The sequence below is a fragment of the Scyliorhinus torazame genome, chromosome 9 (genome assembly GCF_047496885.1).
Source record: "Scyliorhinus torazame isolate Kashiwa2021f chromosome 9, sScyTor2.1, whole genome shotgun sequence".
Lineage (NCBI taxonomy): Eukaryota > Metazoa > Chordata > Chondrichthyes > Carcharhiniformes > Scyliorhinidae > Scyliorhinus > Scyliorhinus torazame.
In genome coordinates, this window is record NC_092715.1 from 271,697,929 (window position 1) to 271,725,176 (window position 27,248).

The 27,248-nt window shown below is 48.0% G+C and overlaps 1 protein-coding gene across 8 annotated transcripts in view; it reads left to right on the top strand.

Moving 5' to 3' along the window:
* The window catches only part of cntln (centlein, centrosomal protein), a 725,020-nt gene that overhangs the window by 248,533 nt on the left and 449,239 nt on the right, over window positions 1-27,248 (top strand). For all 8 annotated transcript variants that reach the window (XM_072517511.1, XM_072517513.1, XM_072517506.1 and 5 more), the window contains exons 11-12: window positions 7,455-7,580; window positions 26,484-26,605. In XM_072517511.1, coding sequence (XP_072373612.1) covers window positions 7,455-7,580; window positions 26,484-26,605 — 248 coding nt within the window. The remainder of the gene's footprint in view (window positions 1-7,454; window positions 7,581-26,483; window positions 26,606-27,248) is intronic.

Here is a 27,248-nt window from a genome sequence, read left to right on the forward strand (position 1 = left end):
AAAATTGTTATTCCTCAGGTGCAAACAATCATGAATCTGCGCCCCGGCCCACATCTGTTCCAGAGAGGCCAACAATACCTATGCCCACCCATGATGGATTCAGCGACTTGTGCCGAGATTGATCCATCATCGGATCTAGAATGCTGTTTAAGTCTCCCCTCCCCGCCCCAAGATTAGCTGATGCAAGTCCAAATCAGGAATGGTGGCCAGCAAAACCCGTATCATAATTTATCACATAAACATTGGCCACGACCACCAAGGTGCCTGCCAGAGACCCACTAACAATCTCCGTCAATCCGCTCTCCCCGTCACTCCGCTCTTCCCGTCACTCCGCCGCTCCGCTCTCTCCGTCACTCCGCTCTCTCCGTCGCTCCGCTCTCCCCGTCACTCCGCTCTCCCCGTCACTCCCCTCTCTCCCCGTCACTCTGCTCTCTCCCTGTCACTCTGCTCTCTCCCCGTCACTCCGCTCTCTCTCCGTCACTCCGCTCCCACCGTCACTCCGCTCTCCCCGTCACTCCGCTCTCCTGTCACCTCGCTCTCCCCGTCACTCCGCTCTCCCCGTCACTCCACTCTCTCCCCGTCACTCCGCTCTCCCCGTCACGCCGCTCTCTCCCCGTCACGCCGCTCTCCCCGCCACTCCACTCCCCCCGTCACTCCGCTCTCCCCGTCACTCTGCTCTCCCCGTCACTCCGCTTTCCCCGTCATGCCGCTCTCTCCGTCACTCCTCTCTCCCCGTCACGCTGCTCTCTCCCTGTCACTCCGCTCTCTCTCCATCACTTCGCTCTCTCCCTGTCACTCCGCTCTCCCCGTCACTCCGCTTTCTCCCCGTCACTCCGCTCTCTCCCCGTCACTCCGCTCTCTCCGTCACTCCGCTCTCTCCCCATTACTCCGCTCTCTCCTCATCACTCCACTCTCTCCCCATCACTCCACTCTCCCCCCATCACTCCGCTCTCCCCGTCACTCCGCTCTCCCCGTCACTCCGCTCTCCCCGTCACTCCTCTCTCCCAGTCACTCTGCTCTCTCTCCGTCACTTCGCTCTCCCGGTCACTCCGCTCTCCCCGTCACTCCGCTCTCTCCCCGTCACTCCGCTCTCTCCCCGTCACTCCGCTCTCTCCCCGTCACTCCGCTCTCTCCCCGTCACTCAGCTCTCTCCCCGTCACTCCGCTCTCCCCGTCACTCCGCTCTCCCCGTCACTCCGCTCTCTCCCCGTCACTCCGCTCTCTCCCCGTCACTCCGCTCTCCCAGTCACTCCGCTCTCTCTCCGTCACTCCGCTCTCCCTGTCACTCCGCTCTCCCCATCACTCCGCTCTCTCCCCGTCATGCCGCTCTCTCCGTCACTCTCCGCTCTCCCCGTCACTCCGCTCTCTCCATCACTCCGCTCTCCCGTCACTCTGCTGTCTTGTGAGAGTACCCTTTAAGAAATGGCTGTTTAAGAAATGTACCTTTAAGAAATGGAGCTGCTCATGTTACTGAAGTGATGTCAAAGTGTGGGTGGAGCTGAGCTCTACTTCTCGTCTGCTTTTTTAGTTTCAGTTTGAGAAAAGCTTGGGTGTGTCTGTGAGCTGCACTGCTGTTGATCTCTGCCATCCAAAAACTATCTATGGATCATTTGGTGAATTCAGAAGAAGTATAAATGTTTTCAGTCTTGAATGTAAACCCTGGTGTGCTCCTGTTTGGAGGTTTGTTAAGTCTTTTGGATGTTAAAAGAACAGCATACAGGTTACTTAGTGTTGTATTCTTTGGGGGTGTATTTGATTTACTGGTTGCTAAGATGTTCACTGTTTGTTTTAGAAAGGTTAACTTGAGTTCATAGAATAAACATGGTTTTGTTTTAAAAGCCACTGGTCCATTTTCTGCTGTCCCACACCTGTAGAGTGGGCCGTGTGCTTCCCATACCACAATCTATAAAAGTTGTGGGTCAGGTGAACTCCATGATACACTTTGGGGTTCTCTAAACCCTGGCTCATAACAATTGTGGGCTCGAGGGCGATAAAAGTCTATCTGTTGGATTGGCTTAGTGAACTTAAAGACAATGAGGGGTGAGCATATTGTGGTTGCTGTTCAGGTGTGGTATTTTAGTTTAAGTGGGGAGTGCATTGTGGACAATGGCTCTTTCAGAGGCTCAGACGTTTTTGGGGGTGGAGACTGTCACACGCAGTACCTTACGGACAGAGGCTAAAAGTAGACTTTTAGATTTGGCAAAAACATTGCAGTTATCATTACCTGGCAAAATGCGAAAAGGTGAGGTAATTATGGTGGTGGTTAAGCATTTAAATTTGCCTGAGATACATTCTGACTTATTAGAAATGGCAAAAATTCAGTTGCAAATTAAAGAAATGGAACATGAGAAAGAATTAAAGCAGCTTGAATACGAAAGAGAGAGCGAGGAAAAAGAAAAGGAGAGAGAAGAAAGGAGAAAAGAAAGAATAGCCCGTGCAGAACAAAAAGAAAAAGAAAGGGAGATACAGATCAGGGAAAAAGATAAAGAAAGAGAGTTTGAACTTCAGAAAATGGCCATGAAACATGACAGACAGTTAAAATTGGGAGATGTAAAGAGAAACGCACAGTTGGAAGATAGTGATGAGGATAGTGGGAAAGAGCGTCATAGCCGAAGGCTTGGTGGGAATCTATTTAAATATGTCCAAGCATTGCCAAGGTCTGACGAGAAGGAAGTAGAAGCCTTTTTCATTTCATTTGAGAAGGTAGCTAAACAAATGAAATGACCACAGGACATGTGGGTATTACTGATTCAAACAAAGCTGGTAAGTAGAGCTAGTGAAGTGTTTGCGTCACTACCGGAGGAGGTATCTGGAACGTATGAGGAGGTGAAAAAATCCATCTTGGGTGCATATGAACTAGTGCCTGAAGCCTTCAGACAAAGGTTTAGAAATTTAAGGAAAGAATTTGGTCAAACATACATGGAGTTTGAAAGGCTCAAACTGAGTAATTTTGATAGATGGATAAGGGCTTTGAAAATAGATCAAATGTATGAAGCTCTCAGAGAAATTATAATTTTGGAGGAGTTTAAAAATTCAATTCCTGATGTAGTGAGAACTCATGTGGAAGAGCAGATGGTTAAAACTGTGAGATTAGCAGCAGAAATGGCAGATTAAAAAAGAAATCCAGGAGGGTGGAAAAGAAATGAAAAGTTTCAAATGTTTTCACTGTAATAAACTAGGCCATGTAAAGTCACAGTGTTGGTGGTTGAAGAAAAGCACGGGGAAGGCTGATGTGGTAAAATAGGATAAGACAGTGGTAAAGGAAAGCCCAAGTGAAGCGAAGGAGGTGCAAAAGATTATACAGCCTGATCAAGAGGTGATTGATAAGAATGTGCCAGATCTCTTCAAAGAATTTACTTGTGTGGGTGAATTTTACTCATGTGTATCAGAAGGAGCAGGTAAAGAAGTCACAATTTTAAGAGATCTGGGAGCTAGTCAATCTTTAATTGAAAGAGATGAGGAGTTATGTAGTTTGGGAAGAATGTTACCAGAAAAGGTGGTAATATGTGGAATTCAGGGTGAGAGGAGGAGCATTCCATTATATAAGGTAAGGTTCGAAAGCCCAGTGAAGAGTGGTGAAGTGGTCGTAGGAGTAATAGAGAAACTATCTTGTCCAGGAATACAGAGGAGAAATCAAAGCGTGAAGATGAAGTTGAAGTGCAATTATCAGAAACGATTTTTGATCAGATGGTTGAAAAAGAACAAGAACAGGTGGAGGACGAGGCGGATATTTTTAGTTCAGGAAAATTGGCAGAGTTACAACAGAAAGATATAGAAATAGAACATAGAACATAGAACAATACAGCGCAGTACAGGCCCTTCGGCCCACGATGTTGCACCGAAACAAAAGCCATCTAACCTACACTATGCCATTATCATCCATATGTTTATCCAATAAACTTTTAAATGCCCTCAATGTTGGCGAGTTCACTACTGTAGCAGGTAGGGCATTCCACGGCCTCACTACTCTTTTCGTAAAGAACCTACCTCTGACCTCTGTCCTATATCTATTACCCCTCAGTTTAAAGTTATGTCCCCTCGTGCCAGCCATTTCCATCCGCGGGAGAAGGCTCTCACTGTCCACCCTATCCAACCCCCTGATCATTTTGTATGCCTCTATTAAGTCTCCTCTTAACCTTCTTCTCTCCAACGAAAACAACCTCAAGCCCATCAGCCTTTCCTCATAAGATTTTCCCTCCATACCAGGCAACATCCTGGTAAATCTCCTCTGCACCCGCTCCAAAGCCTCCACGTCCTTCCTATAATGCGGTGACCAGAACTGTACGCAATACTCCAAATGCGGCCGTACCAGAGTTCTGTACAGCTGCAACATGACCTCCCGACTCCGGAACTCAATCCCTCTACCAATAAAGGCCAACACTCCATAGGCCTTCTTCACAACCCTATCAACCTGGGTGGCAACTTTCAGGGATCTATGTACATGGACACCTAGATCCCTCTGCTCATCCACACTTTCAAGAACTTTACCATTAGCCAAATATTCCGCATTCCTGTTATTCCTTCCAAAGTGAATCACCTCACACTTCTCTACATTAAACTCCATTTGCCACCTCTCAGCCCAGCTCTGCAGCTTATCTATATCCCTCTGTAACCTGCTACATCCTTCCACACTATCGACAACACCACCGACTTTAGTATCGTCTGCAAATTTACTCACCCACCCTTCTGCGCCTTCCTCTAGGTCATTGATAAAAATGACAAACAGCAACGGCCCCAGAACAGATCCTTGTGGTACTCCACTTGTGACTGTACTCCATTCTGAACATTTCCCATCAACCACCACCCTCTGTCTTCTTTCAGCTAGCCAATTTCTGATCCACATCTCTAAATCACCCTCAATCCCCAGCCTCCGTATTTTCTGCAATAGCCTACCGTGGGGAACCTTATCAAACGCTTTGCTGAAATCCATATACACCACATCAACTGCTCTACCCTCATCTACCTGTTCAGTCACCTTCTCAAAGAACTCAATAAGGTTTGTGAGGCATGACCTACCCTTCACAAAGCCATGCTGACTATCCCTGATCATATTATTCCTATCTAGATGATTATAAATCTTGTCTCTTATAATCCCCTCCAAGACTTTACCCACTACAGACGTGAGGCTCACCGGTCTATAGTTGCCGGGGTTGTCTCTGCTCCCCTTTTTGAACAAAGGGACCACATTTGCTGTCCTCCAGTCCTCTGGCACTATTCCTGTAGCCAATGATGACATAAAAATCAAAGCCAAAGGTCCAGCAATCTCTTCCCTGGCCTCCCAGAGAATCCTAGGATAAATCCCATCAGGTCCCGGGGACTTATCTATTTTCAGCCTGTCCAAATAAAACGGATATATCAGAACGCATACACAGAAGAGTGTATACCAGAGTGTTATTACCGTAAAAGTGATGTCTTGATGAGAAAATGGAGACCTTTACATATGCAGGCGGATGAAAAGTGGGCAGAAGTTCATCAAGTAGTATTGACGGTAGTGTATCGAAAGGAGGTGTCGCTGCGAGTTGCACATGAGGTACCAGTGGGAGGTCATTTGAGGATAAGGAAAACTCAAGCTAAAATCCAGAAACATGTTTATTGGCCTGGACTACATAAAGATGCAGTTAAATTTTGTCAATCATGTCACACATATCAAGTGATAGGGGAACCTCAAGCAGTGATAAAACCAGCGCCCTTAATACTCATTCCAGCATTTGAGAAACCTTTTACAAGGGTCCTAATTGATTGTGTAGGACTGCTTCCGAAAACAAAAAGTGGGAATCAATATCTTTTGACTATAATGGATGTGTCTACTAGGTTTCCAGAGGCCATTCCACGATGTAATATTACAGCTAAAAAGATTGTGAAGGAGTTACTTGAATTCTGTGCTGTATGTTATAGTATTTGATAAATACATTGCCAGAAATTGAACCTATGGTGAAATAGACTGTAGTGTTTCACACTGAATGGGAGGTGTTTGTTCAGTAGATACGTACAGATGCAGTACATTTACCTGTGGATGGACGGTGTTAACTGAAATTAATGTGTGGCCGAAACAATCAGTGTAGACACGCATGCAACAAATTGGCAACTGCTGTTGGAAAAGACTGGACCCAAAGTCTGTAGCCACTTATTTATGCACAGATTAGGCACAATGTATTGAACTGAAGTTTCTGCATTACTGTATCTGCCAGGAGGACAGTAAGTTTCTAAATCTGACATATTGATGTGAGATTTCTGACATTCTGCAGTGCTGGTAGAACATGCACTGCTCTGTGTTTCTGTGGACATCATTGCTTCTATTTTGTTGCATTTGTTTTATTCATGTTTATTTAGCCCTGTTCTCGAGGGGGCCAGGCACCCCCCCCCCCCCCCCCACCCCCCCTCACCCCCACCCCCACCTTCCAGGTGAAATATTTCAAAGGGCGGGAGGGAGTCCTGTTCCCATTTGTTTGCTATAACCCTATCATATCCAAATGTGGACCCTCATAGAGCAATTAGACCAGCCTGTATCTCCTATTTGTAATGAGGCTTTCTGCATTTCTGTGTCTATAACCCAGGAGGCTTCCCTGATGGGAGATCATTATTCTGGAAGAAACAATGTAAATGTAAATGAATATACTCATTAGTGAGTTGCAGAGAAGTCTTTAGTGGTAACATTGTTGTAATTCAGTTTGTTATTCCTTTGGTATTCTGTGTAGAATTCTTTATAATTCATTATTAGTATTCCTTGCTGCCTGCACTGTATCTAACATTTTATGTCTATTTAAATATGTCTATTTAAAGAGGGCACAGGAACAGAGAGACCTGGGGGTGGGCACACACACATCTTTGAAGGTGGCAGAAGTTGAACAGGCTGCTTTTTCAAAATAAACCATCTATTTGTTGGCTTTGTTAAAAAGTAAAGAAGCGAAGCTGAACCTTTCTAAACACTGGTTAGGCCTCAGTTGGAGTTTTCAGTTCTGGGCGCCACAAACTTCTGGAAATCCTTGGAGAGTGTGCAGAGGAGATTTGGAGAGTTAGAAGGGTTGGAGGGAAGCTGGGTTGGTTCCCAGAGAGGAGATTTAATAGAGGAGTTCAAAATCATGGAGGGTTTTTAGCAAAGAAGCACGGAGAAATAGTTTCCAGTGACAGAAGGGGCAGTGATCTGAGGATTTAATGTGAAACAATCCGAGGTGACAGGAGAAAACATTTTTTACAGCAAATTGGCAGGAACAGAATTACTGCCGAAAAGGATGGAGAAAGCAGACACAGCTGTAACTTTCCACAGAGAGTTGGACATACTCTTGTAGGGAATCATTTGCAGGGCCAGAGGAAAAGTTCAGGGGAGTGGCATTGATTAGTTACTGTTCAAAGAGGTGGCACAGGTGCCCTGAGTCATGTGGCTTCTTTCAATAATTCCATCATTGTATATGATTCCATTGGTTTGGCTCGAACCAAGATGTTTCCTTTTTACCACAGGGTCTGTCTGTGAAGCGCTCCAGATCTCTCTCTCCAAGGAGCTACGCTGGAGAAACAGGGGAACTGATGAAGTTAAATAAAAGAGAACAGAAGACTGAGAGCCTTGAGAAACTTTTAAAACTGAAGGTAATACACGCTGTTAGGCCAATACTTGATGACTGGGCATCCTTGTTGCAAATGCCCTGTTCTCTTCCCCCGAGGTTGCAAGATAGCTGCCAGCTGATCCTGGTACCTGATCCCACACATCTGCTCCTGTCGAATGCCCTCCATATCACTGGAGATTGGTTAGGAAAGATGCATGCATCAATCTTTCTCATCCCATCACATGTTGTTCTTTACACACCCCTCATTCCCTTTGCGATGAAATAATTTTTGATGGAATATTATACTGACATTAATTAATGCTGCTGTATAAGTCAGACTGGAAATGATTCCGTGGGAAAGACTAATCTTGTGAGGACTTTGGTGCAAATTTTGGATGTTTTGGGGCTGCTACTTCAGCGCCATAGCTGCCGTTTTGCTTTTAAAAGCTTCTGGTGCTGGCTGCAGTGGATGCCATTTTGGTGAGGGCTTTAGTGTGAGAGCTGGGAGCAGCTGCTGCAAGTATGCGGAGCAGGCAGTTGTCGACAGTGCTGCCATTTTACACCTGAACATTCTGAAACAACTACAGTGAATATGTATTCAGAAGCCGGAAGGAATCTCCCAGTAGCACTATTTAAAGGAGTCATCAGCTATTTTCAGGTTAGTTAATGATTGATTTCCATTTGTTCTTGCTACAATTGTAATTGTTTACCAATGATGTGGCATGTATTGAAAGACTTCATCCTGTCTCCCAGGATTCTACACAAACCACTTACTCGCAGACATGGTGCAATAATTTGATTCCACGTGTTCTTGAGCACAATGGGGGGGGGGGAATGAGAGAGGTGACACAGAGCAGGATATGTTGCTGAAGATGGAGGAGAAGAGTGAGAATGCTCTCAGCAGGAGGCCATATCTTCCCAGAATGTTGAAGGTGTGTTTCCTCAACCTAGTCCTCAGTGTGGAATGGTGTTCCCGATGTCTTTGCTTCACCTCCCTGAACTGTACCACGTGTTGCAGCCACACTTGCAGCTTCAGAGCAGGCAGAGGGCCGCTTAGAACCATATAATTAGAACTGCTACAGTGCATAAGGATTCCATTCGGCCCATCGAGCCTTCACCGACCCTATGAAAGAGCTTTCTACTAAGGCCCACTCCCCCTCTCTATCCTCGTAACCCCCCCCCCCTAACCTGGATATCTCATGACAATAAGGGGCAATTTATCACGGCCAATCCACCTTAGCTGCACATCTTTGGACTGTGGGAGGAAACCGGAGCACCCGGAGGAAACCCACGCAGACACGGGGAGGATGTGCAGACTCCGCACAGACAGTGAACCAAGCCGGGAATCGAACCCAGGTCCCCAGCATCGTGAGGCAGCAGTGCTAACTACTGTGCCACCCACATTGCCAGTGGCTGTGAGGATAACTATGACCATAAACATTTACTTGTCCGATTGCTTCCAGTCTGGAGCTGGAAATATTGGAACCCCTCCCAGAATGTTACTGCTGCTGTGTCAGGGAGACCAATTAGGCTCTATCTTTTAAGAGATCTGAATACATATCATTCTTTTTCCAAAGTGAAATTGGCAGAGTGAGCAGGTGAGTTGGGCAGATTGCAGGCTCCCATTGCTTCAGGCTGCCATGCACTGCATGCACAGAGTTGATACTATATGCTATCTCGGAGATGTCCGACAACTGGAAGGGATTCCACTCCCTCAGTGTGCAGCTGGAGTGCAACGATATGAAGTGCATCTTCCAGGGCAGAGCCTAGTATCCTGGCAGCAGCCATGGTGCTTTCATTCTATGGCAATTTGCTATGTGATCTACATTTGAGCCATCATGACGAATGCGAGCATGGCTACTGGGCAACAAAGGCCTCTATTTAATGAACACATGGCTCACAACTCTGTTGTGAAACTGGGCGGCATGTGTATCAACAGAAGCTATGCTGCCACAATAAATGCAAGACCGCAGACCATTGGGGTGCTGAAGCAGTGCTTGGAGCCTGGATGGCTCTGGAGGATCCCTGAAGTCAATAGAACCATAGAATTTTTACAGTGCCGAAGGAGTCCATTCGGCCCATCGGGTCAGCACGTACCCACCGAGAGAGCACCCTACCGAGGCCCGTTTGCCGCCCTATCCCCGTAACCCCATAACACCACCTAACTGACACATCTTTGGACAGTAAGGGCCCATCCAACTAACCTGTACATCATTGTAAATGCATAGTGTTCACTGTGAAGACTTAGGGGTGATTTCTCTGCCAGCTGGATTCTACGTTGCGTCGGCAGCTCATCCCTGTCCGCAGGTTTTCTGGTGGCGTGGAATGGATAACATGGGAAATCCCATTGGCCAGCAGCTGGACGGAGAATCCTGCTGCCAGCGATGACTCACCACCCAGAAACACTCGGCTGGGGAGGAGAAGAATTCACCCCATAGTCTTCATTGTGAAGACAGAGGGCGCGATCTAACGCAAATGAAACAGTCCCGCGTCGAGTGCGTTTAGATGGGTATTTCCCGGCAGCTGCAGCACCAAGAACGGGAATCAGCTTTATTTCTGACCTGGGTGGGTAAGCCGCTCCGAGGCCGCACTGCCAGTGCAGGAAGAGATCGCCTTTTAAAAATGGCGCCCCGATCCCGAGACCCCGCTCCACGCCCTCTGGACCCCCCAACAGCTCAACTCACCTATAAGGGGGTCATCATGCCCCCTGCACCCCACCACTTAAGGCAAGGGTACCCGGGGCCAGTTTCCAGCAGGGGAAAATTGCCACCTGGGCCCACTAGCCAGGCACCTTTGCAGTGCCCATGCCAGGGTGCCCAGGTGGCATCGGGGTGCCAGGGTCCGACTGTCCAGGGCCCAACCGCCAGCGCCCGACTGCCCAGAGCCCGACTGTCCAGAGCCCGACGGCCCAGAGCCCGACTGCCCAGAGCCCCACTGCCCAGAGCCCGACTGCCCAGAGCCCAACCGCCCAGAGCCCCACTGCCCAGAGCCCCACTGCCCAGAGCTCGACTGCCCAGAGCCCCACTGCCCAAAGCCCGACTGCCCAGAGCCCGATTGCCCAGAGCCCCACTGCCCAGAGCCCCACTGCCCAGAGCCCAACTGCCCAGAGCCCCACTGCCCAGAGCCCGACTGCCCAGAGCCCGACTGCCCAGAGCCCAACCGCCCAGAGCCCGACTGCCCAGAGCCCGACTGCCCAGAGCCCAACCGCCCAGAGCCCCACTGCCCAGAGAACCTCTGCCCAGAGCCCGATTGCCCAGAGCCCGACTGCCCAGGGCCCAACCGCCCAGGGCCCGACTGCCCAGAGCCCGACTGCCCAGAGCCCGACTGCCCAGAGCCCGACCGCCCAGGGCCCGACTGCCCAGAGCCCCACTGCCCAGAGCCCGACTGCCCAGAGTCCCACTGCCCAGAGTCCGACTGCCCAGAGCCCCACTGCCCAGAGCCCCACTGCCCAGAGTCCGACTGCCCAGAGCCCAGCTGCCCAGGGCCCGACTGCCCAGAGCCCGACTGCCCAGAGTCCGACTGCCCAGAGCCCGACTGCCCAGAGCCCGACTGCCCAGAGCCCGACCGCCCAGGGCCCGACTGCCCAGAGTCCGACTGCCCAGTGCCCCACTGCCCAGAGTCCCACTGCCCAGAGTCCGACTGCCCAGAGCCCCACTGCCCAGAGCCCGACCGCCCAGGGCCCGACTGCCCAGAGCCCCACTGCCCAGAGCCCGACTGCCCAGAGTCCCACTGCCCAGAGCCTGACTGCCCAGAGCCCCACTGCCCAGAGCATGACTGCCCAGAGCCCCACTGCCCAGAGCCCGACTGGCCAGAGCCAGACTGCCCAGAGCCCCGCTGCCCAGGGCCCCACTGCCCAGAGCCCCACTGCCAAGAGCCCCACTGCCCAGAGCCCCACTGCCCAGAGCCCCACTGCCCAGAGCCCCACTGCCCAGAGCCCCGCTGCCCAGAGCCCCGCTGCCCAGGGCCCGACTGCCAAGAGCCCCACTGCCCAGAGCCCCGCTGCCCAGTGCCCCACTGCCCAGAGCCCCACTGCCCAGAGCCCCACTGCCCAGAGCCCCACTGCCCAGAGCCCGACTGCCCAGAGCCCCACTGCCCAGAGCCCCACTGCCCAGAGCCCCACTGCCCAGAGCCCCACTGCCCAGAGCCCGACTGCCCAGAGCCCCACTGCCCAGAGCCCCACTGCCCAGAGCCCCACTGCCCACAGCCCCACTGCCCAGAGCCCCACTGCCCAGAGCCCCACTGCCCAGAGCCCCACTGCCCAGAGCCCCACTGCCCAGAGCCCCACTGCCAAGAGCCCCACTGCCCAGAGCCCGACCACCCAAAGAACAAAGAACAAAGAACAAAGAAATGTACAGCACAGGAACAGGCCCTTCGGCCCTCCAAGCCCGTGCCGACCATGCTGCCCGACTAAACTACAATCTTCTACACTTCCTGGGTCCGTATCCTTCTATTCCCATCCTATTCATATATTTGTCAAGATGCCCCTTAAATGTCCCTATCGTCCCTGCCTCCACTACCTCCTCCGGTAGTGAGTTCCAGGCACCCACTACCCTCTGCGTAAAAAACTTGCCTCGTACATCTACTCTAAACTTTGCCCCTCTCACCTTAAACCTATGCCCCCTAGTAATTGACCCCTCTACCCTGGGGAAAAGCCTCTGACTATCCACTCTGTCTATGCCCCTCATAATTTTGTAGACCTCTATCAGGTCTCCGCTCAACCTCCTTCGTTCCAGTGAGAACAAACCGAGTTTATTCAATCGCTCCTCATAGCTTATGCCCTCCATACCAGGCAACATTCTGGTAAATCTCTTCTGCACCCTCTCTAAAGCCTCCACATCCTTCTGGTAGTGTGGCGACCAGAATTGAACACTATACTCCAAGTGTGGCCTAACTAAGGTTCTATACAGCTGCAACATGACTTGCCAATTCTTATACTCAATGCCCCGGCCAATGAAGGCAAGCATGCCGTATGCCTTCTTGACTACCTTCTCCACCTGTGTAGCCCCTTTCAGTGATCGGTGGACCTGTACTCCTAGATCTCTTTGACTTTCAATACTCTTGAGGGTTCTACCATTCACTGTATATTCCCTACCTGCATTAGCCCTTCCAAAATGCATTACCTCACATTTGTCCAGGTTAAACTCCATCTGCCATCTCTCCGCCCAAGTCTCCAGACAATCTAAATCTCCAGACAATCTAAATCCTGCTGTATCCTCAGACAGTCCTCATCGCTATCCGCAATTCCACCAACCTTTGTGTCGTCTGCAAACTTACTAATCAGACCAGTTACATTTTCCTCCAAATCATTTATATATACTACAAAGAGCAAAGGTCCCAGCACTGATCCCTGTGGAACACCACTGGTCACAGCCCTCCAATTAGAAAAGCATCCCTCCATTGCTACCCTCTGCCTTCTATGGCCTAGCCAGTTCTGTATCCACCTTGCCAGTGCCCCACCGGCCAGAGCCAGACTGCCCAGAGCCCGACTGCCCAGAGCCCCTGATCCCCTGGGAGGACACCTCCCCCATACCCAAATGCCTGGTTCACATTGGTGGAGACCAGCACCAACAGGTGCTCGCTTGGATTGTCTGAGGCACGGGGGTTAGACCGCGCGCCTTGGGTAACTCCGGCGAGTGCATATCAAAGTGTGTCTTGCTGGGCACTTTAATATACAGATTTGGATCCAGCCCTCTGTGGGCGGGTTCCAGACTGCAAACTTTCGCGAAATTCTACAGGATCTTGCGAGGCGTAGCGAGCCGGATAAATCTCACGAGAGTCTTCTCACGGGATTTATCGATTGTTCCGCACTCGATTTCCCCCATAATCTTCATTGTGAAGACAATAGCGTTCACTGTAAAGACAATTCACTGTGAAGACATAATCCTTGCCACCAATTCTGTGGTGACCAGCTGAGGAGGAGGAAGGGAGGAGAAAAATAAGTCTCAGGCCCATTTGTCCCTTGAGCAAGCTTGCTCCACCGTTCAATAATTCCCGTAATTCCTGACTCCTAACCAACACATCACTCTCTAGCTGTGATCAGTGGAGTGCAAATGAACATAACCCCAATTCCTCATTCAACAGCGGTCCCATGCCTTATTGTTCCTCTGTTACTGACCATCACAACATTTTGATTTAAATTTTTATTTTTTATAATCTTTGTTGCCACAAGTAGGCTTTCTTTAACACTGCAATGAAGTTACTGTGAAAAGCCCGTAGTCGCCACATTCTGGCGCCTGTTCGGCTACACAGAGGGAGAATTCAGAATGTCCAAATTACCTAACTACACATCTTTCGGGACTTGTGGGAGGAAACCGGAGCACCCGGAGGAAACCCACGCAGACACGGGGAGAACGTGCAGACTCCACACAGACAGTGACCCAGCGGGGAATTTAACCTGGGAGCCTGGAGCTGTGAAGCGACAGTGCTAACCTGGTTACGGGGATAGGGCTTAAATAGGGTACTCTTTACAAAGACTCAAAGGCCAAATGACCTCCTTGCACTGTAAATTCTACTATTCTATGATAAAAGATGTGCAAAACAAACAGTCCAAACCAAATTAATAATTTTACCATCTTGCATCCTAAAGACAACCAATCACACTTCTGCATCCCCTTGGTGCTCGTCTTTGTTGTACCTTTGTTTGTCCCAGTGCTCCCTAAGTGCTCCTTCAGTGCTCCCTCAGTGGCTGAAACATGGCTGGTGCAAGGCTGCTAAATTCAATAGTCGATACTGCAGATGTCTTTTGAGACAACCTCGGGCAGCTCTGGCCCGAGAGAGCCTGGTTTTGGACCGCACCATCTTGGCACGGGTGGCAGGTGTTTGGGCTGGTGTACTGACCGGCAAACTCCAGGACATTGACATTGTGGCCTTGGTAGTAGGATGAATGCTGTTGTCCTGAAACAGGACGGCAGGGTTTGTGCTCCATAGGCGCCATTGTTCTGGGGTGGAAACTCAGCAATCCTCGGAATGTGATGAATGCATTGCTGGAGTGTTGTGCAAGTCCCTTTGCATACTGATATCTGCAGTTGTAATGGCAGCACTCTGAGCTTGCATGACCTCAGTCTCGGCCTCTTTGGCAGACTTTGTGTGGCTTCTGCTGATGCGATGGAAGCTGAGACATCAACCATCAAATGCTGCACCCTGGGTCGGTCTGTATGCGTTTGCTTGGACCATTTCCACAAAGGAAAGTAGAGACCCCAAGCTCTGTACAAAGCCCTGCGTGGAAATGCTCCTTGACATGGATGGCAAATCTGTGGCAGGCACCAAACATTTCAGCATGTCAACTCATCAGCCTTCTGTACTCTGTCTCATTGCAATTCTCATCTGAATCCTTTGTAGCAGAACCTGTTTGCAATCTGGCTGTCTGGGGAAGTGGTTGCTGAGTTACCCTGTCTCCTGGACTGGCTGCAGGTCACTCGTGTCTCACCAAGTGTCGATTCCACCTCCTGCGATACTCTGAAGCAGCTGCAGTGTCGGTACATTAACTGGTGGTTGCATTGTGAGGTCGATGATGGTGTTTCTTCCTCATCACTATCTTCCTGCTCTCCCACCACTGATTGAGTTGCTGTTCTTGGATATCTGATAATGGAACACTACTCTGCAGGAAGTGGGGAGAAAACAATTGGTGTGTGCTATTACCATCTGATTATGTGACGAGGTGAGTTGTGAGAAGGAGGATTAGTTGTGAGAATACCCTCATCGTCAATGGTTTCAGTCCTGCCACTGGCCACAGCCTCAATCATGGCTACTCCAATGATGGAGAGCACCATTTCCTCCATGGGGGTGAGGATTGCTGCCATGCCTACCCCCCCTCAGGTTCGATGCTGCTTCCTCTAGATGTTCGCTGTGTTGTCCTGCAAGAAAGAGGTAAGTATGGCAATAAGTGTGGAGCTCTGGGTTTGCCTGATGTGGCTGTCACGGTTGAATAGCTGGCAGTGTGTGCAAACTGTGGATGTGGATATGAGACTTGCAGCAGTGCTAAGTGTATGAGGGTGAGGTGAAGTTATGAGTGTGAGGTACGAGTCTTGATTGATGGAGATTGTCGGTAGTGGTGTATTGGGAGTGTGGTGCATCGACTACTGTGTGAGGCTAGTGGTCAGTCAGTGGGATGTGGCATTTGAAGATAAGTTCACTGACTTTGACAACTTGTGTGTCGTCATTGAACTTTTTATGGTGCGGTATCTAGGTCCTTGGGGCGAGTTTCCTGACATTGATCACTACCACGATTTAGCCCCACAACCTTGAGAAAGTATGCCTGCGGGGCCGTCTATGGATAGATGATGCCTTTGCTCTTCTGCACCATTCTACCAAGGCTTCAGCTCAGCATGGGGTTTGCACGCGGCTTGGTATGGGCAAATTGCATGTGGAGCATCCCGACATCTACAGAATCCGAGAATTGTTCGAGTGCAGGAGGAACCTTTGGCTGGTCATGTCTGCACTGGCTCTCCAAATGAGCAATCCACCTGGTGCCATTCTCCTGCCTTCTCCCTGTATCCCTGCACATTCTTCCTTCTCAGCTAGATGAGAAATATGAGAATGACTAGAGCGAGGGTAGGTCCGATCAAGGACAGTAGCGGGAGATTGTGTATTGAGTCTGAAGAGATAGGAGAGGTCTTGAACGAGTACTTTTCTTCAGTATTTACAAATGAAAGGGGCCATATTGTTGGAGAGGACAGTGTGAAACAGACTGGTAAGCTCGAGGAAATACTTGTTAGGAAGGAAGATGTGTTGGGTATTTTGAAAAACTTGAGGATAGACAAGTCCCCCGGGCCTGACGGGATATATCCAAGGATTCTATGGGAAGCAAGAGATGAAATTGAAGAGCCGTTGGCAATGATCTTTTCGTCCTCACTTTCAACAAGGGTGGTACCAGGGGAGTGGAGAGTGGCGAATGTCGTGCCCCTGTTCAAAAAAGGGAATAGGGATAACCCTGGGAATTACAGGCCAGTTAGTCTTACTTCAGTGGTAGGCAAAGTAATGGAAAGGGTACTGAAGGATAGGATTTCTGAGCATCTGGAAAGACACTGCTTGATTAGGGATAGTCAGCACGGATTTGTGAGGGGTAGGTCTTGCTTTACAAGTCTTATTGAATTCTTTGAGGAGGTGACCAAGCATGTGGATGAAGGTAAAGCAGTGGATGTAGTGTACATGGATTTTAGTAAGGCATTTGATAAGGTTCCCCATGGTAGGCTTATGCAGAAAGTAAGGAGGCATGGGATAGTGGGAAATTTGACCAGTTGGATAACGAAGTGGCTAACCGATGGAAGTCAGAGAGTGGTGGTGGATGGTAAATATTCAGCCTGGATCCCAGTTACCAGTGGCGTACCGCAAGGATCAGTTCTGGGTCCTCTGCTGTTTGTGATTTTCATTAATGACTTGGATGAGGGAGTTGAAGGGTGGGTCAGTAAATTTGCAGACGATATGAAGATTGGTGGAGTTGTGGATAGTGAGGAGGGCTGTTGTCGGCTGCAAAGAGACATAGATAGGATGCAGAGCTGGGCTGAGAAATGGCAGATGGAGTTTAACCCTGAAAAGTGTGAGGTTGTCCATTTTGGAAGGACAAATATGAATGCGGAATACAGGGTTAACGGTAGAGTTCTTGGCAATGTGGAGGAGCAGAGAGATCTTGGGGTCTATGCTCATACATCTTTGAAAGTTGCCACTCCAGTGGATAGAGCTGTGAAGAAGGCCAATGGTGTGCTAGCGTTCATTAACAGAGGGATTGAATTTAAGAGCCGTGAGGTGATGATGCAGCTGTACAACACGTTGGTAAGGCCACATTTGGAGTACTGTGTACAGTTCTGGTCACCTCATTTTAGGAAGGATGTGGAAGCTTTGGAAAAGGTGCAAAGGAGATTTACCAGGATGTTACCTGGAATGGAGAATAGGTCTTACGAGGAAAGGTTGAGGGTGCTAGGCCTTTTCTCATTAGAATGGAGAAGGATGAGGGGCGACTTGATAGAGGTTTATAAGATGATCAGGGGAATAGATAGAGTAGACAGTCATAGACCTTTTTCCCCGGGTGGAACAAACCATTACAAGGGGACATGAATTTAAGTTGAATGGTGGAAGATATAGGGGGATGTCAGAGGTAAGTTCTTTACCCGGAGAGTAGTGGGGGCATGGAATGCACTGCCTGTGGAAGTAGTTGAGTCGGAAACATTAGGAACCTTCAAGCAGCTATTGGATAGGTACATGGATTACGGTAGAATGATATAGTGTAGATTAATTTGTTCCTAAGGGCAGCACGGTAGCATTGTGGATAGCACAATTGCGTCACAGCTCCAGGGTCCCAGGTTCGATTCCGGCTTGGGTCACTGTCTGTGCAGAGTCTGCACATTCTCCCCGTGTGTGCGTGGGTTTCCTCCGGGTGCTCCGGTTTCCTCCCACAGTCCAAAGATGTGCAGGTTAGGTGGATTGGCCATGATACATTGCCCTTAGTGTCCAAAATTGCCCTTAGTGTTGGGTGGGGTTTCTGGGTTATGGGTATAGAGTGGAGGTGTTGACCTTGGGTAGGGTGCTCTTTCCAAGAGCCGGTGCAGACTCAATGGGCCGAATGGCCTCCTGCACTGTAAATTCAATGATAATCGATGATTAATCTAGGACAAAGGTTCGGCACAACATCGTGGGCCGAAGGGCCTGTTCTGTGCTGTATTTTTCGATGTTCTATGTTCTAACTATCCAATATCTGTGCCTCCACCACACTCTCAGACACTGTGTTCCCGATTCTACAGTCGCTGTGTGAAAAAGTTTTTCCCATTGTGGGTTTTGCTTCTTTTGTTAATTACTTCAATCTGTGTCTTCTCGTTCTCGATCCTTTAATGAGTGGAATTTATTTCTCCCAATCTATTCTGTTCAGACCCCTCATGATTGTGAACACCTCTATCAAATCTTCTCTCAGCATTGTTTTCCCCAGGGAAAACTGTCCCAATTTTACAACCTGTTTTCATGACTCAAGTTCCCCACCCCTGGAACCATTCTCATAAGGCCCTCAACCTGTCTTGCCACCTTCAATGACTTATGCGCTTATTTGCCCAGGCTCATCTGTTCCTGCACGCCCTTTAGAGTTGTACCCATTATTTTATATTGCCTCCCTTGTTGTTCTTCCTACCAAAATTAATCACTTTATATTTCTCTGCCTTGAACTTAATCTGGCACCTGTCCGCCCAGTCCACCAATTTATCTATGCCCTTCTGAAGTTCTACAGTATCCGCTTCACAATTCGCAATGCTTCCAAAGTTCATATCATTCACAAATTTTGAAATTGTGTCCTGTACACCAAGGTGTAGGTGATTTAATATATATATTGGGAAAAGCAAGGGTGGGATCTCCACTACTTTCTTCAGCTCAAAATGCATCCATTAACCACTGGATAAAAGCAAATTAGTGCGGATGCTGGAATCTGAAACCAGCCAACTCTCAGATACTTCTTCTTACCTCCCCCTGGACCATGAGCAGACCACTGAATATCAAGCCATTATCTCCAACACCGTTAGCGACTTCATTCCCTCCGGATGCCTTCCCCCTACGGTTTCCATTAACCACTAATCTGTTTCCTGTTATGCAGCCAATTTTGTATCCACGTTGCTACTGTCCCTTCTATTCCACAAGCTATAACGTTGCTCACAAGTCTGTTGTGTGGCACTGCATCAAATGTATTTTGGAAGTCCATGTACACCACATCAACAGAATTACCCTCATCGACCCTCTCTGTTACCTTTTCAAAAAACGGCAAGTTCGCTAAACATAATGGGCTGGATTCTCTGCCCCTGCCTTGCCACATTTCTGTTTCACCCCGCCAGCGGGGTGCTCCTTTGCGCTGGCTGGTCAATGGGGTTTCCCATTGTGGGGCAGCCCCACGCCGTCGGGAAACCCCCGAAAACGGAGCATCCCGCCGGCGGAGAATCCAGTCCAATGTTCCCCGAACAACTTTGTGCCGGCTATCTTGAATTAACCTGCATTTGTCGTTGTGACTATTAATTTTTGCCATAATTGCTGTTACCAGACGGTTCCCCACCACCAAGGTTAAATTGAGTGGCCTGAAGCTGTCAGGCTTATCTTTACATCCCTTTTTGAACAAGGGCGTAACATTTGCAATTCTGAAGTCTTCCGAAACCATCCATGAGTCTAAGGAAAATGGGAAAATTATGGCCAGTGGCTCTGTGATTTCCATTGTCTCTTCCCTCAGTGTTTTCACATGTACCTCATCCAGTCCTGATGCTTTATCAAATTTAGGTACAGATAGCCTATCCAATACCTCAATATCTGGTCTTAATTTCATGGAAAAAGACTTCAAAAGTTTCAATGTCTAATCTGCCAAATTGGATGCAAGTCTATGACATTATTAAAGCTTGTACCTCCATTGTTCAGCTGGCCCTTAAACATACTATGTAGAATTGGACAATTTTCATTGTGACTCTGTTAAGAATTGATCAAAGCCCTCTGGCAAAATGTATTATTGAACACAGAAGAACTCCAAATTAATCTGTAATGCATTTTTCCATGTTTATTTGGCATGATTGGTTGTGACTGGTAAGTAGTTTTTCTTTTCCCTGAGGTGTTATCATGCGGGGTTGCTGAGTGAGTGTTTGCTGAGAAGGGGAGTAAATTAAAAAAAAAAAAAATTACTGTTGGGAGTGTAGAAATGGCAGGATATCCCAGACCCGTGTCATGCTCCTCTTGCTCAATGTGGGAGTTCAGGGACGCGGCCGATGCCCCTGACTCCTTAATGTGCGGGAAGTGTGTCCAGCTGCAGCTCCTGTTAGACCGCATGATGGCTCTGGAGCTGCGGATGGACTCACTTTGGAGCATCCGCAATGCTGAGGAGGTCGTGGATAGCACATTCAGTGAGTTGGTCACACCGCAGATTAGGATTGGTAAGGGAGACAGGGAATGGGTGACCAAAAGGCAGAGAAAGAGCAGAAAGGCAGTGCAGGTGTCCCCTGCGGTCATCTCCCTCCAAAACAGGTATACCGTTTTGGATACTGTTGGGGAGATGACTCACCGGGGAAGGCAGTAGTAGCACCGTGGCTGGCTCTGCTGCACAGAAGGGCGGGAAAAAGACTGGCAAGACTATAGTCATAGGGGATTCAATCGTAAGGGGAGTAGACTGGCGTTTCTGTGGTCGAAAACGAGACTCCCGAATGGTATGTTGCCTCCCGGGTGCACGGGTCAGGGATGTCTCAGATCGGCTGCAGGACATACTGAAGGGGGAGGGTGAACAGCCAGTTGTCGTGGTGCATATAGGTACCAACGATATAGGTAAAAAACGGGATGAGGTCCTACAATCAGAATTTAGGTAGTTAGGAGATAATTAAAAAGTAGGACCTCAAAGGTAGTCATCTCAGGATTGCTACCAGTACCACGAGACAGTCAGAGTAGAAATTCAACAATAGTCAGAATGAATACGTGGCTTGAGAGATGGTGCAGGAGAGAGGGGTTCAGATTTTTGGGACATTAGAACCGGTTCTGGGGGCGGTGGGACCATTACAAATCAGAGGTCTACACTTGGGCAGGACTGGAACCAATGTCCTAGGGGGTGCTTTTGCTCACACTGTTGGGGAGATTTTAAACTAATGTGGCAGGGGGATGGGAACCCGATTAGGAAGTTTGAGGTCAGTAAAGAGGCAGCAACTAAAGCCAGTAAGATATTAGCTAATAAACTCAATGTGACTAAGGGGAAGAGTAGACAGGGAAGAGATGATGAACGCAAAGGGACAGGTGGTCTGAGGTGCATTTGTTTCAATGCGAGAAGTGTAGCAGGTAAGGCAGATGAATTTAGGGCTTGGATTAGTACCTGGGAATATGATGTTATTGGTATTACTGAGACTTGGTTGAGGGAAGGGCAAGACTGGCAACTAAATATCCCAGGGTATAGATGCTTCAGGAGGGATAGAGAGGGAGGTAAAAGGGGTGGAGGAGTTGCATTACTGGTCAGAGATGATATCACAGCTATGATTAAGGAGGGCACGATGGAGGATTCGAGCACTGAGGCAATATGGGTAGAGCTACGAAATAGGAAGGGTGCAGTAACCTTGTTGGGACTTTACTACAGGCTTCCCAAAAGCCAGCGTGAAGTAGAGGTACAAATATGTCGACAGATTATAGAAAAATGTAGGAGCAATAGGGTGGTCGTGATGGGAGATTTTAACTTCCCCAACATTGAATGGGACTCATGTAGTGTTGGAGGCGTAGATGGAGCAGAATTTGTAAGGAACATCCAGGAGGTTTTTTTTTAGAGCACTATGTAAATAGTCCAACTCGGGAAGGGGCCATACTGGACCTGGTATTGGGGAATGGGGTGCACTAGCTGGATGGATAAGCAACAGGAGACAGAGAGTAGTGGTGGAAGGGAGTGTCTCAAAATGGAGAAAGGTGACTAGTGGTGTTCCACAGGGATCCGTGCTCGGACCACTGTTGTTTGTGATATACATAAATGATCTGGACGAAGGTATAGGTGGTCTGATTAGCAAGTTTGCAGATGATACTAAGATTGGTGGAGTTGCAGATAGCGAGGGGGACTGTCAGAGAATACAGCAAAATATAGATAGATTGGAGAGTTGGGGACAGAAATGGCAGATGGAGTTCAATCCAGGCAAATGCGAGGTGATGCATTTTGGAAGATCTAATTCAAGAGCGGACTATACGGTCAATGGAAGAGTCCTGGGAAAATTGATGTACAGAGAGATCTGGGAGTTCAGGTCCATTGTACCCTGAAGGTGGCAACGCAGGTCGATAGAGTAGTCAAGAAGGCATACACCATGCTTGCCTTCATCGGACGGGGTATTGAGTACAAGAGTTGGCAGGTCATGTTACAGTATAGGACTTTGGTTCGGCCACATTTGGAATACTGCGTGCAGTTCTGGTCGCCACATTACCAGAAGGATGTGGATGCTTTAGAGAGGGTGCAGAGGAGGTTCACCAGGATGTTGCCTGGTATGGAGGGTGCTAGCTATGAAGAAAGTAGATTAGGATTGAGTAGATTAGGATTGTTTTTGTTGGAAAGACAGAGGTTGAGGGGGGACCTGATTGAGGTCTACAAAATTATGAGAGATATGGACAGGGTGGATAGTAGCAAGCTTTTTCCAAGACAAGGGGTCACGATTTCAAGGTGAGAGGGGGAAAGTTTAAGGGCGATGTGAGTGGAAAGTGTTTTACGCAGAGGGTGGTGGGTGCCTGGAACGCTTTGCCAGCGGAGGTGGTAGAGGCGGGCATGATAGCATCATTTAAGATGCATCTAGACAGATATATGAACGGGCGGGGAACAGAGGGAAGTAGATCCTTGGAAAATAGAAGACAGGTTTAGATAAAGGATCTGGATCGGCGCAGGCTGGGAGGGCCGAAGGGCCTGTTCCTGTGCTGTAATTTTCTTTGTTCTTTGTTCTTTTCTATTATTAAAGCTGACTGAACCTGCATGTTAACCTTCAGAGAATCTTGAACTAAGAGGGGTGGCATGGTAGTGTAGTGGTTAGCACTGTTGTTTCACAGCTCCAGGGTCCCAGGTTTGATTCCCGCTTGTGTCACTGTCTGTGCGGAGTCTGCACGTTCTCCCCTTGTCTTCGTGGGTTTCCTCCAGGTGCTCCGGTTTCCTCCCACAAGTCCCGAAAGATGTGCTTGTTAGGTGAATTGGACATTCTGAATTCTCCCTCCGTGTACCCGAACTGGCGCTGGAATGAGGCAACTAGGGGCTTGTCACCGTAACTGCATTGCAGTGTTAATGTAAGCATACTTGTGACAATTTTTTTTTTTTAATAATCTTTATTATTAAGTCCCTTTGTGCTCCTGATTTCCTAAGCCTTTTGCCATTTAGAAAATAATCTATGCCTCAATTCTTCCTACCAAAGTGCATAACCTCCCACATTTGCCACTTCATTGCCCACTCTCCTAGCCTGTCCAAATCCTTCTGCAGCCCCCTTGCTTCCTCAATACTACCTGTCCCTCTACAGATCTTTGTATCATCTGCAAACTTAGCGACAGTGCCTTCAGTACCTTCTTCCAGATCATTAATGTTTATTGTGTAAAGTTGTGGTCCCAGCACCGACCCCTGAGGCACACCACTAGTTACCGGCTGCCATCCTGAAAAAGACCCCTTCATCCCCACTCTCTGCCTTCTGCCAGTCAGCCAATTCTCTATCCATGCCAGGATCTTACCCTGAACACCATGGGCTCTTAACTTATTTAACAGTCTCCTATGCGGCACCTTGTCAAAGGTCTTCTGAGGAAATCTAAATCGATCACGTGACCTGGTTCTTCTTTGTATAACTTACTTGTTACCTCCTCAAAGAACTCTAACAGATTTGTCAGACATGTCCTCTCTTTGACAAAGCCGTGCTGACTCAGTCCTATTTTCCCATGCACTTCCAAGTACTCTGCAATCTCATCTTTAATAATGGACTCTAAAATCTTACCAATGACCGAAGTCAGGTTAACAGGCCTATAATTTCCCATCTTCTGCCTCCCTCTCCTCTTAAACAGGGGTGTTACATTAGCCACTTTCCAGTCCTCTGGGATCCTTCCTGCCTCCAGTGATTCCTGAAAGATCATCACCAAAGCCTCCACAATCTCCTCAGCTATTTATTTTAGAACCCTGGGGTGTAGTCCATCTGGTCCAGGTGACTTATCCACCTTCAGACCTTTCAGTTTCCCCAGAACCTTCTCCTTAGTGATGGCAACTACACTCAGTAATTGTTTATATCTTTGATAATTTGAGTGCTGTGAACCCTGAGGTAATTCTGAAGTGCCGAACTCTGTGGGAGTTGTCCAGAAAGTTTCAACTTCTGGGCAACTCCCTCCCTGCTCCCCAGGATCATCCATGAATGTCTCCGACTTTTAGTGCAGAGACTTGGCACAGCTCCAATGCACTTAGCTGGATAGTTATCCAAGAAATATTGCACAAAATATCCTAATCTGACTCCTGGGTAACAATAGAGCTGACCTCACAATCACCTACTGACCCTCTGACTATCGCCCGCCTCCCCCCTGACCCCGCAACTTCCCCCGTGACCCCCCAACTTCCCCCCTGACCTCCCAACCTCCTCCCTGATCCACCAACTTCCCCGCCGATCCCCCACCTTACTCCCCAAACCCTCAAGTTCCCCCCTGACCCCCAACCTCCTCCCTGATCCCCCAACTTCCCCTTGCCCCCCCAACGTCCCCCTCCCTGATCCTCCAACCTCTTCCCTGATCCCACAACTTCCCCCCTGAACCCCCAACGTCCTCCTCCCTGATCCTCCAACCTCTCCCCTGATCCCCCAACTTCCCCCCTGACCCCCCAACGTCCTCCTCCCTGATCCTCCAACCTCTTCCCTGATCCCACAACTTCCCCCCCTGACCCCACAACTTCTCCCCCCTGGCCCCCCAACTTCCCACTCCGACGACCTGTTTGCCGCTCCTAAGGAGTGGACTACCCTCCAGATCTGACCATTCTCCCACCCACCTACTGACCCAGCCACCCGTCTCAGTCACCTCCATCACACTCCTCTCTCTCTCTCTCTCTCTCTCTCTCTCCACCCCCCCACCCCCCCCTCTCTCCCCCCCCACCACCACCACTAACATTCAGACTGGACATTTAAACTTACTACATGACAGCTAGTGCCATATAAAATGTGTTGGGGTGGGTGGGGGGGGCACCTTGTCCTGACTCTACTACGATCCAATGGAGTTATCTGAGGAATGCTCTGGTACAGCCTGGTACGGGAGACCCTGGGCGGGATTCTCCGACCACCCGCTGGGTAGGGGAGAATCCCGCCTCCTGTAGTGAATGTGGAGCAGCCTCGTGTCAGGAACATTTCTGGATGCAGTAGAAATCTAACGATGATTACCACTCCTGCGATGATTTGGCTGTGGAGGCCAAATCACTGAGTGTCTTTAAGATACAGATAGATAGGTTCTTGATTCATAAGGGATCAGGGGCTATGGGGAGAAGGCAGGAGAATGGGGATGAGAAAAATATCAGCCATGATTGAATGGCGGAGCAGACTCGATGGGCCGAGTGGCCTAATTCTGCTCCTATGTCTTATGGTCTTATGATTTAGTTTTGGTCTGGTCATGAAATATTTTTTTAAGGGCCATGTGTTAAATTAGTGGACCGTGCACAACGAAAACCCAAAGTGAGTGTTGGTCAGGCCAGCAATATTTCAATAACTTTCTGTTTGACGTCATTATTCTGTTGCTCCTACTGCTGCCCGAATTGCAAATGACTATTATGTGTCATTTCAACTATTTTCTAATGGTTAGTCTGTGTGTATATATATCACACTGCAGCCTTTATTACTCTGTGATCTTTGGCACCAATGACCTCTTCTATGTCCAATATGTTCATTGCAATAATGATTTTTTTAAAAGCACAGACAGCAAATGTAGGTATTTCTTTGTTTTTTTTTGTTAACTTATGAATTGCATTCAGTGTTGGAACTAACTACCACCTGTCTATCTTCTATGTAAAACACTGATATATTCAAGAGCTCACTGTTTCCACTTTGACAGTGATAGACTCGTGTCTTGCCAAATTAAGTGAAAGCGGGGTTTTAAAAGACAATAACCCAGGTTTATCGTATTGGTATTTCAATCTTTGATTAGTCAGACAAGGAAATGAGTATCACCACTATCAACTTATATATGTGTGAATTTTTAAATTTGTTCTATTTTATTAAATCCTTTGACTGTTCTGTCCCTTGTTAAGACCTCCTTCGGAAGAATCTATTGTGAAATCATACTGTGCTATTGAATATTAGGCCTTCTTTAATTGTGTGTAATTCACTCGGGAAAGTAAATGATAACAAATCAACTTTTAGTTGTTCACATCGGTGTGATTAATTTAGAATTAAAAATTGTTGTTTATTTACCATAATGAAACTAACAGATTTCTCCCAGTTTATAATGGATTGGGTCAATGAGAACACTATTTGGCTGATTTATATTGTGCTGTTGCCTTTAATTTCCTGTTTAGGACCAAGAGAATGAGGAATTGAGGAGAGCTCATGACCAGCGACTGGAGCGTCTGCGAGCTTTACAAAGCAACTACAGGACGCTTAAGGGTCAACTAAAGGAGCTGGACGGGGGACATATCAAGTAAGAACACGCAAACCTTCTGTTAAATTGAAAATAACTTTGGTGTTTGCATTCTGATTTTAGATTTATTAATTTAACTTTCAAATGAATCTTTCCCTGAAAACGAATCCGTTGGTCCAGTTTGGATTATTGTAGATTTAAAAAATGCAAATGTTGAAAATCTAAAATAAAAGGTGAAATTGCTGGAAATGTAGATGAATAAACGTGGGCCATATTGTGGGTTTGCAACTAAACACTTATTTCAGATGCTGATTGATGTGAAGTTTCCACTTTTTCTTTCTTTATTTCTTAACATTTTCTATATTATTCTTCCCAGACCAGCCTCCCCGAACAGGTGCTGGAAAGTGGTGACTAGGGGCTTTTCACAGTAACTTCATTTGAAGCCTACTTGTGACAATAAGCCATTTTCATTTCATTTTCATTTCATTTCATGTTTATCAGTGGGACTTGATTAGAAACTTGTTATTTCAGTGTACCTGTCAGAAAAATAGGTAACTGTCACTACAAAATAGCTGTAATCATTCTCCTTTGAGTGTTGTGAAATAAAAATGATAAATGTTCTTCAACTCTTTCAGATGAAACTATTAAGGAGCCAATAGTTTTTTCATACCTCCACTCAATACTAGATGAGCCTTAACCACTC